This window comes from Dermacentor andersoni, chromosome 1 (genome assembly GCF_023375885.2).
Source record: "Dermacentor andersoni chromosome 1, qqDerAnde1_hic_scaffold, whole genome shotgun sequence".
In the NCBI taxonomy this organism is placed as follows: domain Eukaryota; kingdom Metazoa; phylum Arthropoda; class Arachnida; order Ixodida; family Ixodidae; genus Dermacentor; species Dermacentor andersoni.
The window spans coordinates 235205064-235222161 of NC_092814.1; the positions used below are offsets into that span (position 1 = coordinate 235205064).

Here is a 17098-nt window from a genome sequence, read left to right on the forward strand (position 1 = left end):
AGCATTACAGTAACTGCAGTGCTTGCCTTTCTGCTAATGTGCAAGTCCCAAGGGAGGTAAATAGAATGGTAGAAGGGAGGGGGAGAGCAGGCAGTGAATAGGTAGAGCCAATGCAGTTGCAAAACGAGTGAATAACAGCCTTGCCGCTCTTGCAGTTCCCATATGGGGGAGAGGTTGGGAGAGGGAAAAAAAGGGTGATAGAAGTCAAGAAAACACTACCACCATAGACACAACAGCGGTTGTGGGCATACTGAAAGTATGGTACGGTATAATTCCGCTAATTCTGAAAAACAAGCACCATGCAAATTTGTCAAGCGGACAACTGACGCAGGTGTGCAGACGCAAAGCTGCATTAAAGCATCGTAGAGTCTAGGCGACACTATGGAAGTGGTCGCACACTAATCATTGGTCGCGGCGGGCACTTTTGTGCCCGCCGCGGTAGCTTGGCGGCTATGGCATTGCTTGGCGTCGTGTGTTCAATCTCGACCATGGCAGCTGTATTTCAACGGGAGTGAAATACAAAAACACTAGTGCACATAGATTTAGGTGTACAGCAAAGAACGCCAAAGTGTCAAAATTAATCCAGAGTCCACCACTTTGGCGTTTCTCATACGGTCGAGCCCACATATAACGGCCCCACTTAAGACGAACTTTCGCTTAAAACGAATGTGACCCGTGTGACCGCCAAAATATACATTATTTCAATGGTGTAAAATCGCACATATAACGAATGTCTTCGAGCTCTGCCAATTGGTTACAGCGAACAGACGGCATAAACCCGGCGCCACGCTGCAAGGTAACGACGACCTCCGACCCCTTTGCGTGCGGTCTGTTTTCCCAAGCCTTCTCACAGGTGAACTACCCGTTTTGTGTCCCGCTACCCTATTCCTACCGTCACGCGCTGCCCATGAGTGTCGGCGTGTGGCTTCCAAGGTCACCCTATCGTTCATCCTCGCAACTCCGCTCCCCTCTCCTCACTCTTCCTTGCAACTCCCTCGCTTTCTCAATGGGCGCACTACGATGCCGGCTAAAGTCCAGAAGTTTTATTTTCTCGCCGTTACCGCCACAGAGTTTCATATTACTATTTATTTAGAAACTCTATGGTTACCGCAAAGCAGGCATCTCGACACTAGTCTCCGTGCTTCCTCACTTCCGTGTGTCATTCTGGTCGTGCCTGAGTTGTATTCAGGATGGTGAACAAGAATGCCGTGCCTTCAGCGGTCATGAAACAAAAAGCGCTGGACATGGCAAAGAAGCAAGCCATTTTGACAGAATTGTCTCAAGGTGCTAAAAACTGTGAGATGGTGAAGAAGTACAACTTGGCGAAATCGACCATCTCGACGATTCTAAAGATCAAGGAAAAGATTGCTGGCTCTTACGCCAACTCGATGAACACAAAGCACCTGCGGAAGGCCACCTATGCGGACATAGAGGACCTGCTTTAAGTGGTTTGTCGATGCACGGGCTTGCAGCATGATGATAAGTGGACCAATGATGCTGGGCAAAGCCAAAAACTTTACGTTGCTGCTAGATTTTCCTGACTTCTGCCCTGGCCATGGCTCGCTACATCGATTCAGAGTGTGGCATGGGATTGTTTTTAAATCTATTGTCAGCGAGACAGCTTTGGTAAGTGACCAAGACGTTGCCACATGGCTTGTAAGAAACGGAGTCATTATTGCAAGTTATGTGTAGCAGGACGACGAGCAGGACAACACAGACAAAACTGCATTATTTTATCAGATAACCCAGATAGTGCACAGAAGTACTGCAGCGCAATACTGGTGACAAGCACAGTAATGTGCACGCTGCAGTACTTCTGTGTGCTAATATGGATGGCAGCGACTGGCGTGTGCCCTTTGCAATCGGAAAATCAAAGAAGCCGCATTGCTAGTAGGAAAATCAAAGGAGCCACATTGCTTTTGCAGCTATGTACCCATGCGCTACAGGCACAATACTAAGGCGTGGATGACATGCAATTTATTCGCAGAGTGGCTAGGCGAGTTTGACCGCGACATGCAGAGGCAAGGCAGGCGCGTGCTGCTCATGCTCAACAACTGCTCAGCGCACCACAGGCGAACTTCTCTGATGGCAGTTACTCTACTCTTCCTGCTGCCCAATACCATTTCGAAAGTGCCACCGCTCATCACTGTTAACCGCTCAGTCGTCAACATGCCGCTTCAAGTTTCACTGTATTCAGCCGTTGAGATGGTGAAGGGGGCCTGTGCGGAGGTGACGGCTGCTTGAGTGTGGAACTGTTTCCACAAGGCCGGTTTTGTCGACACAGTACCTGATGCCGAGCCTGATGCCAACCGAGCCTGATGCAGAGCCTGATGCTTCCGAAGATGATCAGTCCGGCGGCGATTTATGGCAGCATGTCGTTGACTCTGATGGGGGGGCCATGACATTGGTTGGGATGACTTTATTTCTGCTGATGAAGACGGGGATATTGCAGAACTGTGCAAGAACAAGGGCATCGTTTGTGAAGTGCAGGCAGAGAGTGGTGCGGAGGAATTGGATGATGATGAAACTTCACAGCCGGCGCCCATAAGCGCACCTGTAGCAATGGGCTACATAGAGGGCCTCAGGCAACTTGTCTATGCCAAGGGCCTCGACGAAGAGCGCACTTCTGCTTTAAATAAACTGGAGGCCGCCCTCACCGGATCTACACTGCAGAAACAGATGAGTATCACGGACTTTTTTGCAAAGAAATAAATTTTGTGTTTTGACTGGCCACTTTTTTTTAAAGCTGTGGTCCACTTACTATGAATTTTGGGATGTAACAAACCGACGTCACATGATGCTCAGGTTCGTTATTAGTGGGCTCGACTGTAATCCGATCATAATTCTGGCATGTACAGCCCCATAATTCAATTAAAGTTTAATTTCATCGTGGCAGAAGTGACTGCCATGATGCGATGTGCCATGTGAGGCAATAATAATGCTCAACTTTTTCAGAGATTATGAACAACGGTGCACTACAATGCCTCAAGCAAACACTTCTCCCTATGTGTTCTGTGTACTTCGCAGGCAAACAGCAGTGGTGTGTGCAAGGTAACATTTAGCATCAACTCACCACTCTTGTATTGGACTAAATGCCGAAGAAATTAAACATTTGCCATCAACATCACTGCTAATTATTGTCAATCAAAGCGAACCGCATAGAAAGCTTCACTTACATAGATTCCAACAGTCTGTTGGATCCGCATAATTTTTGAGGTAATAATACCGAATTACAGGCAAAAATAGGAGTGTTGCCCTTTTAGATTATTTCACATTCACCCTGCAGTATGAGCGTTTTAAGAAATGGGAGGCAGTGGCAAGAGAAAGAGAAAGGTGGATGACATGCCAAGCAGCCTCTCTGGGTGCTGGGAAGCCTAGTGGCACCACTGGGTGTACTTTGGTTGTGCTACTTGCAGGCTGCAGGCATGAATTGCTTGCTGTAAGGATTTTTAGTGTCACGCCTGCAGGTGTGCTGCACGAAAAGGATAGACACAAAATGCCACATGCAAATACACAATCAAAACTTATATTGGGAATCTGTAATCAAAGTGCAGGCAAGAAATATGATAAAAAGCAAAACAAACAGTTAACAGAAAAAAATCATACATCTAATGTGACTTGGCAGGACGTGGTGCATGAAGAAACAATGAGATTTTAGCAGAGGGCTCACAGGTTACACGTCCGTCATCCAACGTGATGTGGCAATGTCAGTTCATTAGTGGAGTTTGTTGCTGTGGTGTAGGCAGACGGCTTAATAGCTCCTAAATATCAGCGGCAGCGGCGGGCGAAGTTGGCGATGACGGCGCTTGGCCTCTCGTAAAGTTGTGGCCATCTTCATACCTGCAGGCCTCTTTGCGCACGCCCAATCCGAAGTTGAACGCCTCTCTCCTCCAACTGCTGTTCTTGGATCCACGGTCATCCGACACCCGGCTAGGGTGTGGTGTTTCCCTCTTTTGCCTGTTTGTCCTTCGGGTGCCATGTGCCAAATTACTTTTGTTTTTGTTTGTTTTGTGAGGTCTGGCTGTCTGGGGACAGTCTTCAATATTCCATCGAATCATCCGATGCAACTTTTTGGCTGCTGCAGTATTCGGTGTCTTGCGAAGAAGTACTCTAGTCACTACGCTTGCCTCCCTTCCTCCTGTTCACACGCTGGGCAGTTATGGTTTGCCCCGCTATTGTATTCCTAGCATCACGTGCCTTGGTGATCGCATGCCAGTGCAACTTTTTTGGCCGTCAACAGCTGTGCAGGTGCACACATCATTCAAGGTTAAATTATCCGTTCTGGGGTATTTTCTGGATAAATGTAACAGAAGGTGTGGCCCACAGTAATTCATTACTGCCAGCTAGGACCTTACATTGGGACTGTATTAATTTAAGCAAAAATAGAATTAACTGGAATCTAATAGATGTCTATTGTATAGGATGTATTAGACAAAATACCTGAAGTTGGTACTGTAAAGCTGTCTTTTCTTGCCGTACTGCTCCTGATGGAAGTAGGTCCATGCAAGTCGTTAGAAGCAAAGTACATGAAGCAGACTACAAGAGTGGTGGAATCAGCATTTTGTACAACAGAGAGTATAGTTAAACCTCCATGTAATGAAATTGGTTATTTATTTACAGCATACCTACATCGCCATAAAGGCATTACGTAGGGGGGAACAAAATGTAACCAGTAAGAACAGAAAGGCATTTTGTGCAGATATACTTATGTACATAATAAACATTGCAATGTTATTTAAAGAAAGACATATAGATAAGGTAAACAAACAGTTAGTATGCAAGAAATTAAGGACAAAGTTGTTATTCAGGAGCGATATCATAGCATAGAAAAGAATTCATTATTAGATACATTGACCAAATTATTAGATAAACTGCTCCATTCTCTCATTCACTTGGGGGAAGAAGAGTAGTAAAAAGTGTTCGTTCTGCAGTTATAGGCTAAAATTTTTTTTGGTATCATAGCGAGTGGACATGTAATCTGGTTCCAGAACATAGTTATTGTGATTGATACCGGTCTGATCGTGATATATTCGGTGCATTAGTTTGAGCCTTAGTTTCTGCCTGCACACACATAGCAAACCCCATCCTAAGTGGCCTTCATTTCTGAAACGCTAGTGTACACTCTGTAATTATTACAAACAATCCTTACTACTTGGTTCGGATTTTTTCCAGTCTATTAATAAGATAATCTTGATAAGGATCCCATATTGCACAGACATAATCAAGTATTGTCCTGACATGTAAAATGTATTAAGTTCCCTGAAAGGGCCCCTCACGAGGCCACATAGCAAGATTTCAGTTATACACTGGAAGTTGTTATGTGCTTTCTAGGGAGCGTTCTACCGCAAGAATTTTTCATATCGGCTCTTTAATAGCCGAAATAGAAACATTTCAGTGCCATGAACCCATGATTTCAGGAGGCGAGCTCCACTGCCAAGCGAGACACTCTCTCCACTTGCCCCGTCTAGCCTCCACAAGCAAAATTCCTTCCCTGCATTCTCCTATACCGGACCTTGAGGATCGTGTGACATCAGCGCCGCACTTCCGCTGATGGTGTCGAGCACGAGCTGTTGGGTTTGTCTCGTTCAGTGTAGTGCACGATTTTGTGTGCTGTGCACGAGAACGCCTGACTAGCCGTATAAGTCACTGCTACACTATACCGAGGCAGACACAAGCGGATCACAGAGCATGATCGTGTGCTGACATGGAAAATGACAGTTTCGTTGTCTTTGTGCGTGACTTAATGATGTGGGAACAAGCAGACGAAACGGAAGTACATCTCTCTTGCTGCAATGTGAAGTAAAACAAAAACACGTGGACACTCGTTTTGTGTGTTTTGTTATTTATCCAAACTTTAATTCATCTATTCAAGCAACAGATTACACAAATAACAGATGTTGCTTTGAATAATTCTTGAAGTCTTAAGTCACCATGAGTGATGTCACAGCACTGCCATTTACGTAGGCACACTTGTGCTATGTGCGTTGACTCTCTCGCTGGGAGTGCAGCACCCTCGAGGAGAAATGCAAATGCCATTCGGTTTGAAATTTCAGCTCTTCTCACGGTGCGTAGCCGTGTAATACCACGGCCGCTCGATCCAAAAGCACAAGGTGCGGCCCGCTGCGTCGCGCCTGAATGGCGTCTCGGGCCTAGTTCTCCGTGCGCCCGCTGCGGGGCCACCGCTCGGGGATGGCTGCTGATTGAGAGCGCCTTCACAGCTGCGTCGGCATGCGCGATCTCCACTCCAGTCAAGGCATAAATAATGCGTTTTATATTTGGAAATTGCAGACAAAATCTTTTAAGTCGTCGATGGAAGTGCTGATTACGCCACAAACGCCAACAGATTGTCACACGGGTGGAAATCTGTTCTAGAATACGCCTGAACGCTATCCGTGACCGTTGCCCGTACGATGCACGACCGATTGGTGCACTTCCATCGAGAGGTTCTGCTTGAAGCAATCTATCAGTACTTTTATTCACTTCTCGTGAACACGTACGCAAAGTAAAAACTTTACATAGGGGGCACTTGTACGAGTTTCCCAAGTAATTCAGACTAACTTAGATGAAATAAAAACGCTTATCATTGCAAATAATGATCAGTAGATTGTTTCTCATGAAAACGAAGCATATTGAGTGATGCTAGAGGTTATCTAAGGAGTGCGTCCCTTTTAACGAAGCTACAAAAGGCCTCTGCTTCGAACATGCTCATGCCCTTTATTTGAGCACGCTTTGCATAAAACACATTCCCGCAGTATTCTTTCATTGTAGGCAGGTTTTTTTCCTCTGAAGTGGCCACTTGGTTGCACCTGAACCTGAACAAAGGACTGAATTTCGTTGTTGTTTTCATAAACTAAGAGGCGGTTTTTCATTTCGTCCCGTTCGGACTGCAATTTTTTCAACTCTTCTCCTTGACGGGCAAATTTTTTTTTTTTTTCAATCTCTTGACTGCTTGCTTTGACTGTTCTAGGACGTCCACAATATCTAATGTAGATTGTCAGGCCTGGTCAACAGAAAAACTACGTTCAGAGCATGATTCTAAGGCAGTCTCTGAAACTAGAGCTTCCACCTCGTCGCTGAGAAACTGCAAGGCACTTTCGATGTTGGGGCTTTCTCCTGAGCTGCCGCAATTATCGCTTGCCTCAACTACTGTGTGATCAGTAAAGTTTCCTCGATGGCGTTTTTTGGGCTGCACATTCTCTTTTTGCAGGTACTGTGGATATTTGCAAAATACGGTTGGTACCGCATTCGGAAGCAGGAGCCTAAGTTCCGTGTTCGTTTTATAGTCACTTTGTGTAACGTGCAGGGAGCATACCAGAGATCTATCGCTCAGTTCCCACTTGCTTCCTTTTCCCGACACTCCTTGGCGAGAGATATTTTTCAGCCACGCTTCTCGACGTTCCAAGTCGCATGGGAACTCGTGATGTTTCACAGTCGGGTCCTTTTTGGCATTTGTGTCGCAGAGTGGCACACAACAGTTGCGCGTCATCGCGCCACATGAACGAGGCTGGCTACGGCACACACGCACATCGAAAAGCCTTAACAAAGCACAGCAAGCACAGGCACACTTGCTCACACACACGCACGCGAAAAAGCATGAGATTAATGCATACCGCACGAGGCAAACACATTCCGACGCGAACCGACTTGCTCACACACACGCACGCGAGAAAGCACAAGATTAGTGCGTAGAGCACGAGGCAAACACGTTCTGTTCTGACGCGAGAACCAACGGCCACTTAGCCCCGGCGCGAAGTCGCGAAAGCATCCCCGACCGGTGGCGCCCTCACCAAGAAAAGCGGTCACAACTGTAAACTCGGCCGAGACGCGCCCGCCTATTGTCCGCGGCGCGACGTAGCTGGCCGCACCTTACTTTGCATTGAGCAGCCGTGGTAATACTTAGCACACACAATCATTAGTGCACATTGTATGGACGGCGCTTGTCAGCTCAAGAAGGCCAGACCTGGTGAGGGGCCCTTTAACTTCATGCACTGCCTGTTTGAATTTATTTCAAATAAAATGTAGCATGATGAACTAATTTCATTTCATTTCATTTTATTTCCTTAAATACCCCGTAGTAGGGGTATTGCATAACAATGTTATGTTATGAAACAATTGTAATTCCTTTCCTATGCGAAAGCTGATAACTGATCACCTATGTTTCGTCAAACAATATTGTTCATATACTTCACCGAACTGTACATATTTTTGCACCTTATTTATATTGTTTCCTCCTACAATAATGAATAACTAAATAAAATGTCCATTAAAATGTCATGCACTTAAAATTTTGTTTTAACAATTGAATATTTCCTAGAAATTCATATGACACATTATAGTTTTAAATAAAGATTCAATGATCATTTTGCACCAATTAAGCTGAAATATGGCAGCCCACGATGTTGCTGGCAACTTGCCTGATAGAGCAGTTCGAAACATCCATGTGCTGTTGGGTAACTGCCAACATGCCAACCACACTGCTGAGTTAGCGGCCACTACTGCACCCTATCCCTGTACTCTACTCCAGCACTGTACCACTGCCACTTTGCCACTGGATGCTACCGTCAACTCCCGCACTTGGTGCATACGGCACGCTGCCCTTTGGTTGAGTGTCGTGTACTGTCACGCCAAAATGAAATGCAAAACACATGGCTTGCAGTACATTCTGCACCACCTGACCTCTAAGCACAGCTGTGATGAATTGTCTATATAAAGGATTTGCAGCTTCATATTCTGCTCTCATTTTCGTGGTGATTGTCAAGCTTGTAAGCGTTTCATCGGTGTGCTGGCAGATCACTGCAAGCGTCTGATTTTATGCAACACCCATCACCGGACACCAGCTTAAGTAAATAGTTTTTTTTTTATTATTGTTTAGAAGTGCCCTCTTGCGTCTAGCCATGACAAGTATTACCATTTTATGCCATGATTCATAGCAAACAAGGATGGCGTTGTTATGTAGACCATTGTTCATACCTGACGTACATTTTCCTTGACCTAGGTTAAGTTGTGCTATGACATCTGTATCCTTTTTTTTTCCATTTCTGGTTTTCTGAAGAGCCAGTAGTATGTAGCAAATATTTCTTGAAACAGTGTTTTGAAGGACAAGCTTCTTCATTCTCTCACTCTCTTTGCGAAATCTGAACACTGCAACTGCAGAAATATTCATTCATGCCTTTGTAGGTCTGCTTAACAATCATTCCCTTTTTCAGATTTACAAAGATGGCAAAAAACTTGCTGTAAACAAGCTCAGCCTAAATTTGTATGAGGGACAGATAACTTCCTTCCTTGGACACAATGGTGCTGGAAAAACTACAACAATGTAGGTGCTCTTATAATATGGAGAAATTTAGTTGACTTGCAGAAAAGCTGCACTTGTCAGTTTTGTCATGACAGTTTTAAATCTTGCAAGAGTGGTCTGCCTTGTAAATCATGCATTTACATAAGAAATGTTTGCCGACATCTTAGCGTAATTGCGTGACATTTAGCTTGTAGGTGATTTCTTTTTCCCAAGGAAGGACTATCACTGTAAAGAATGCCTTCATTCTACAAGGATAGCTTCATATGTTCATTAATAGCATCTATATGTCCCAAAGGAATGTATGATCTTTTGTGATGTGTCTCTCTAGACTGTCTTCTGTAGTTCTCTTCACTCACAAAGGAGACACAAATTTAACCTGCATTGTCATGAATTTATTTCTTGTTGCAACCTAATAAAGGCTTATAGGTTGCAATTTTTTTTGTTGGTTAGGTCAATCCTTACTGGGCTTTTCCCACCAACATCTGGATATGCAACAATATATGGACACGATATTCGCACAGAGATGGACGTGATTCGACAGAGTATGGGCATGTGCCCACAACATAATGTGTTGTTTGATGAGTAAGTAGACCTGGCACTGGCATTGAATTATATTTTGGGGGTATTCTGCATTGGTTTATTAATTCTGCCTTAGTAGTACCTAATAGCAGGTATGCAAGGTTCCAAAACCCAGCTTGTTTACAAGGTGCATATCATAAGATAAACATCTTGCATTATGAAATGAATAGCTTGCAGGGAAGACTTGGTAGCGCAGAGAGAAGCAAAGACAAGCAAGGAAACACAAAATGGATGCTGAAGGAAGGAAATGCAGAATAAGTGCTGCACTCTCGACTATCTAGTTTATTCATCATCCAGAGCCTACATACACGTATACATGTGCAATCCAGATACATTATGGCAAAGAATCAGTTATCAAAGTGCAGGTTCTAAAGGTACCACAGATATACCACAAACACTTTTCACAGGTGTACCAAAAGTGCAGCCTAGGGCCCTCATTTATAAATATGAAATACTTTTCATAGTTTCTGTACTGTCACATTGATTTTGCCCAGAATACTAATCTTATTGAATCAAGGCTTACACTTGCAGGTGCTACAATGAAGAGGAACATGCATATTCTCCCTTTCCTTTACTGAAAGGTCATTATCATGTGCCCAGTCAATCGTATAATGTGCATCCTGACCCACATAGGCCATGACAGTAGTACCTTGTAGAGGATGCCAGTTGTGCACTTCACATGTCACCTGGACTGCTTCTTTTTGCATCCAGACTTTTCACTGGTGCTAAAAGTGTGCAAACATAGGCCAAGAAGTCTGTTCAGCTCTGAAAAATCAGTAGAGAGACCATGCCTGTTTGCTACTTCTTAGTGTTATGGGATTTTATGTATGCATACACCAGTAACAGTTGCCTAACGCTTTCAGGAAATGAAGGCACCAACAAAATATATTAGGAGGATATAACATATTTATGAACTTCTTCCCTTGTCGCATATTTGCCATCTTCATCACATGGGACATATGGCAAATCTATCTGTGACACTGCACATCCTGCGCGGCTTTTGTCCTTACCCCTCCTGGGTTAATATTGCAATACGTTTCTCACAGCACTGGCCTTATTGTTCTTGAAGTTTGAAGTTTATTGAATACTTAGTGCAGATACAAAAGTAGGCCTATAGTTATTTAGTACAGAAAAAGGTCCCATAGTGTAAATACTATAAGGGGACTAGGTCTTTCACAATAAATCATTTTGAGGGTACCTTGCTGTTTTACAGTTTTTGTTACCATTTAAGATCCTGCGAATGGACACGTAGAAATGAAAAGAGATCCATTTGAATCATTAGCCAGTCAACAGTCTGTGTGCATTGCCTAAATGTACCTTTATTTTTTCTTTGGTAATATGTTAATTGGGGTATGCAGATGGCAATATCGATGGCATGACGATTCTGGCTGTAAGCATCTGTTGAAGGTCCATTTGCAACCAGTTATTTTTGTCATGTGAGAGGCTGTATGGTTTCCTGTGAATTATCATAGTGCAGATTTAAATGGTACTTTTATAGCATACGGGGCTTGCTGGTGGGTAAATACCAATGCAAATCAATTTAGCATAGGCATTTTTAACATATTTCAATCTTGTGACAACTCGTATGTTTTGAGCATCCATGCTACCAATTCCACTATGTTTCATGCATTAAGTCATGTTTCTAAAAGATGATTCTTAAGTGAGTAGAGTTGGAACACAACAAGCAGATGGGGACAACCAGGACAGACATGGACATGCACCAGGACAACAATAGACATGAACACACACTTAAATGTTTCATATCAGTCCTTGACAGTATAAAAATGAATTCCAGATTGCTTATCACAAGGGCATGAACTCTTAGCTGCATATAGCATTTTGAAACTTTACAGGAGCTGTTGTGCAATCCTGCAGAAGTCTTGTTTTACTGTTGTAGCTGTGAACTTTGATAACTGTCACAACAGATTTATTTCTTCTTTATCAACCTTTATTTGATTAGGCTAACCGATGCACTCATTTCGGCAAAATTAACATCTCTTCCATTCCCCTCCATTTTTATGTGAAGTTCATGGTTCCTTGGCATGTAAATTGTGGCACTCTTGATTAGTGACTATGAATGCTCACTTATTGTTGAGAATTTGCTTCATGGTTCTATGAGTTCTGAAACCTTGCTCTGCACGTTGCATTCTCTGGCCCTGAGCAGTCGATTCCACATGCTTTTGAAAGTAGGATTGAGCGCCAGACGATAGGCAGTGAATGATGTGCAGTGTACTCTCATTGACAACGTATTTCAGACTGTAAAGAAATCCACCAACTATCCTTAGCTGTCTGCAGTTACAATCCTTCATCAGTCTGAGCTGTAGGAGGGAAATGAGTCTAGCAGTTTTGGGTTGGCCAGTCGAACCATCCTTTTCTAAAAAAGAAAGTAATAGAGTCCCATTTCATTGTTTCTAGGGTTGGCCTTTTCCCATTGGCGAATGTGGAACGCGGATGAGAAACTTGTTTTTCATTTTTCTCTATCGTCATTAGCATGCTTGATGATCCTTTGGTCGTACTGTTTATTTACACTGCCCAAGAGATACAGGCCTAGGTTTTGCATGTTGTCAATGTCAGTCGTCCATTGGTTGCTCTGGCAGGTGATAAAAGTGTAGTCGCAAGGATGGAGCTGAGGAATTGCCATTACATGCTTTCAGTTTCCCAAGTTTATACATGGATGCTCATTGTCTTACATTATCTTGATAATTGTGCTAGGAATCTCTGACTGTTTTTGTGATTGTCTGTATTGACTTTAGACATAGATTTGGCACCACTCACACATATCTTCAAGATCACCATTTCAAGTTTAATCACGGTGGTATTTTTTTCTGAGGCTGTCTTACGGGGGGGGGGGGGGGGGGGGTGATGCTGCCTTTGACTCAACCCAGCTGAGAAGCTTGGGAGACCTGGACGTAGTGCCCAAGTCGGCAAGATCTTTGCAGTACTCACATCCATCTTGTTGTCATGCACTTGTTATCATGAAACACATCACCTTCACAAACAATCTGCTGCACCAAAATATAAAGTCATAAATGTTTACAGTGGTTAATAGGATTCGTCATTTTTAATTATGAATTTCTTCTGTTGTCTCATCTTCATGGTCTTCATTGCCCAGGACATCTGGCTAGTCTATCCACAACAATTCACAATTGTTTGCACAAAATTCTTGGTTGTTTCCTTTCTGGGCATTTTTGCAGACAGTAGGTTTTGCTTGAATTTATTTCGGGCCATATCGATGGAGTTTTGCAGTATCCATTGGCGTATACATTAATTTAATTGTTATCAGAGATAATTGTTCACGTCAGATGAAACTTTCAAAGGCTTATTAACTGATATGGCCCACTGAATTTTGGAAGGCCACTATTATAATTCAACACACTCTCTGATGGAGGTACACATTTCAGTTTGAGGCACAGAATAAAACAAAACTTAGACATCTGTAGAAAAAGCATTCACTATGGAAGAATTATACTGCAATAAGCCAGTGGCACTTTTTGAGCCTGTTACTACTGAAAGGATCATTAACATCTAGTGAATGTAACTATTTCAAAAGAAATTTACTCGCTGCTGCGACCTTCTTTTGTTAACAATGGTTAAAAAAGAAGTGCCTTGCTTGTGAGGCTTTGCTGTAAAAAAAAAAAAAAATACAGTGTTACCTTTACATTCCCTGATATTTTTAGCCAGCTTTGTCAGTTTGATGTACTTGCATTGGGAAACAATCTTTCTCTTCACTTTTGACACTTCTTGGCAACCTGATGTGCCTTTTGTATGTACACTTCAGCTGGAAACACCATGAAATGGCCTTTCTTATCAGACTTAAAGCATAGACAGTTCCTTTTGTGTATGACAAGGCAGGTCTTGTAAAACTGTTGAGATGACTGTGCTTGGCCGTTGTGGCTCTTCGAAGTGTGTCAGTGCCTTCCACCTTTCAATGAGTGCCTGTTAATCTTTTGCCACTGCACAAACTGGCTGTCCTATGTTTGTGCACTTTTTTCATGCACGATAACTTCAACTTCAAATGCAAGAGGAATTACCAGGCTGCACAGGAAGTGTACAGTTTTTTTTTTACAAGGAACTGTTATAATGTGGGAAATCCTGTATGGGTCAAACTGCGTGGTGCTTGAATGACTAGGCACATGAACATGAACTTTACTGAATCAAGGACAAAGGGAATGTGCTTTTTTCTGTGTAGTGCTGCGCCTACAAGTGTGAGCCTTGGTTTGATAAGATTGGGATTTGGGGCAGAAGCAAAGGCTGCAGCAAAATTCTTGGCCAACTTAGAGTTCTCAAGCTATCAGAAATATTTCTATGTGTGTTTAGAAAAGAGGCACTGGCGATATTAACGATACATGTGCATTATTCTTTGAAAGCAAAGTCCCATTTTCTTATTTAATTCTTTGCTGATATGTATCTGTATCCTTTGTGCATGTGTGTAGGTCGGTACATGTCTAGACTCCAGCCTAACAGTAAACTAGTTGAGAGTCTAGCACCTGTCCTTTGTTTAGTATGCTTACACTACTTCAACCAATAATTTGTATTATGCCTCTCCTACATGGGAATGAACTTGCTTAGCAACAAGCCCTTTTAGTAGCTTTCTTGCAGGACTATGTTAACTTGATGCATAGATAGGTGGGTATTTTTCTGTTGATTTTATAACTTCTTAAGATTGACAGGTAACTTGAGTTAAGCAATGTAAAAATAATTATTCTTATACTTACATACACTTTTAAAAATTTCTGGCATGCTTTTTGAAACTGTGAATGATGCTTTGTATTTCCTCCAACAAGCAATATTTGATCAGAAATAGCAAGAAAATATTGATAAAGAAGAAACAAGCCTGTGAAGTGCCTAGAAAGATTATGTTCAATAATGTGGTACGAGTTTCTCAGAATCTTCTTGCAGATTTCTTGGCATGGTCTTACTACCAGCATTGTCTGTATAAAAGATTGATAATTATAGGCATAAACCACAGCAATAGCTTCTTTAGTAATTTTAATTGGTCTTTTTTTTTCCAGGTTGACTGTAGAAGAACACTTGTGGTTTTATGCTCGTTTAAAGCACACTCCAGATGTCAGCATCAAAGATGAGACAGAAAAGCAAGTGCCACCTTGGTCAACTACTGTATTTAGTAATGTAAAACCCGCACTTTTGTTCCTACCGGGTGCGTGCCTTACACGAAGCAGACGTATGGCTGCTCTCTGACGTTGAACTACGCTAAGACTCCTATGCAGATAAATGAAACCAATGGCGGCCGACCATGAACACATTTACAGTCACCGACCGATTTTTCGGACACGGACTAGAGGCATATGGTAGCGGCAAGCAAGAATTAACCAGCAAGCGAGTACGAGGGCAACACTTGGGAGAATTCTGTTCTCCAAGTTTTTGCAATCCAAAGTGGGGATGTGGGCCTTACACGAGGGCGGGCTTTACATGAGTAAATGCAGTAGACTTGCATTTTGTTTTGTTAATTACACTCGCAAAGAACTTCGTAGACATGAAGTGCACATTTCAAGGTGGGGATGATACATAGATGCAGTGATACTAAGCAGAAACAGCTATAGCTCTTGCTCTCTCCAGTTTTGCTCTTTCGAGTAGAATTTGTTATATTTAATCAATAATTATTTAAATAATAATTTAAGTAGACTTTGAACCTTGTGGTGTTCAATATCATAAACATCTTGATGGTTGAAATTGGCATTCATGCCTGGACTGCATCTGAGATTTCCTGTAAGGGCTGACCAAAATATTGAAAGCCTTCGGCATGTTAAAGGGACACTAAAGGCAAATATTAAGCTGGCATGGACTGTTAAAATGCCATTCCAGAAACCTCGCAGCGCTGGTTTACGAGAAAATTGCGTCTGAAGAGTCTGCATAGCTTTCGTGCAATTCAAATCACCTGCCCTCGAGTGGAGAGTGGTGATGTTGCATACGCCATCACCTCCCCTTACTGCCGTTCGTTAGTAATAACAACGCCTGACAGGTGGCACTACAGTTTTCTGTGCAAAATTCAAATGCGTGGCCATGGAGAAACCGAGCCAAGACAGAGCGTTAAATTCGCCGCTGCAGCTGCTCTTGCTGAAGTAGTATGGACCGTTCCGGAACCCCATGACCTCACATGGAAGTTCCATTCTCTGTTAATTGCAGTTTATGTGAGTTTTGCAAGCCAGCAAAATCAGCGCACCACTATGCAATAACAGAACTACTGCAATGTGAAAGCGCAGGCAGCGTGAAGTAGAGAAAACGAAACCTTTCAACTACCCACATTGTTGTCAAGGGTGACGTCAGTAAGTTTCTAAATATCAATTGGAACTGGACAAGTAGCACTTTCTTTCGTCTTATAATGCAATGCAATGATCATTTTTTTACAAGTGGTTGAGTAGTAGTGAAATAAAAATATAATGAGAAGTGCGTTCATCATCGGGCTAGTACTAGAATGTCTCGGGGAGTCTCTAATCATGTCCTGCATTTGCCTTAATTTCTCATTTACTAAAGCTCTGTTCGCAATAACATTGACGTCTCAGACATTCTCGAGCACTAATCTATCACCTTAGCTTGACTTAATATTTGCCTTTAGTGTCCCTAAAGTAAGTCGGTAGATTAAATAAAAATTTTTTTTTCTGCTTTTGTAGATATTCAAGCCAGCCACCCTTTTGTTTTGTATAAAATGTATTATGTATTATCGTTTTCTTTTCTTTTTTCACAAGATTGTGTAAAAGTAAATTGTGGGAGCAGGAAACTAAACTGATTTTATTGCATCCTTCATACATTACAGTGGCTCACTCATAGCATTGACTTTAGGGATATGAACAGCACATGACTTTGCATCTGGCAACAAATACAGGTTATGATTTCATTTCTAGCTGAGCCATTAAAAACTAGAGTACTTTTTTATTTATTTATTTTTTATACAAGTCATGTGCTTCACTGAATGAAAATTCAATTATGGATGCACAACATGGCTTCATGGTTCCTTGCCAAAGACGACATTACCCATGTGATTATTATGAAAGTGCTTTGAAATTTGTTGTGTTGCTACGCAATACTGTGGCAGAGCAAGTGTTCCATTTCAAATGTGCAATGTGGTGAGGTGCACGTCATATGAAAAAAGGGGTACAAAATTTAGACAGCAAGTCAGAAACAAGAAGTCAGATTTGTGACATCTGTCCATTGGGCTACTGAATTAATGCACTTTTTCTCTTTATAAAACAAATTTTTGGAGTAAAT

General features: G+C 42.5%; 1 protein-coding gene across 1 annotated transcript in view; it reads left to right on the top strand.

Annotated features, from left to right (window-relative positions):
- Positions 1-17098, top strand: part of LOC126547921 (ATP-binding cassette sub-family A member 2-like) — a 292596-nt gene that overhangs the window by 123156 nt on the left and 152342 nt on the right. The window contains exons 23-25 of the mRNA XM_050195975.3: positions 9207-9316; positions 9746-9877; positions 14887-14967. Of these exons, the coding sequence (XP_050051932.1) occupies positions 9207-9316; positions 9746-9877; positions 14887-14967 (323 nt within the window). The remainder of the gene's footprint in view (positions 1-9206; positions 9317-9745; positions 9878-14886; positions 14968-17098) is intronic.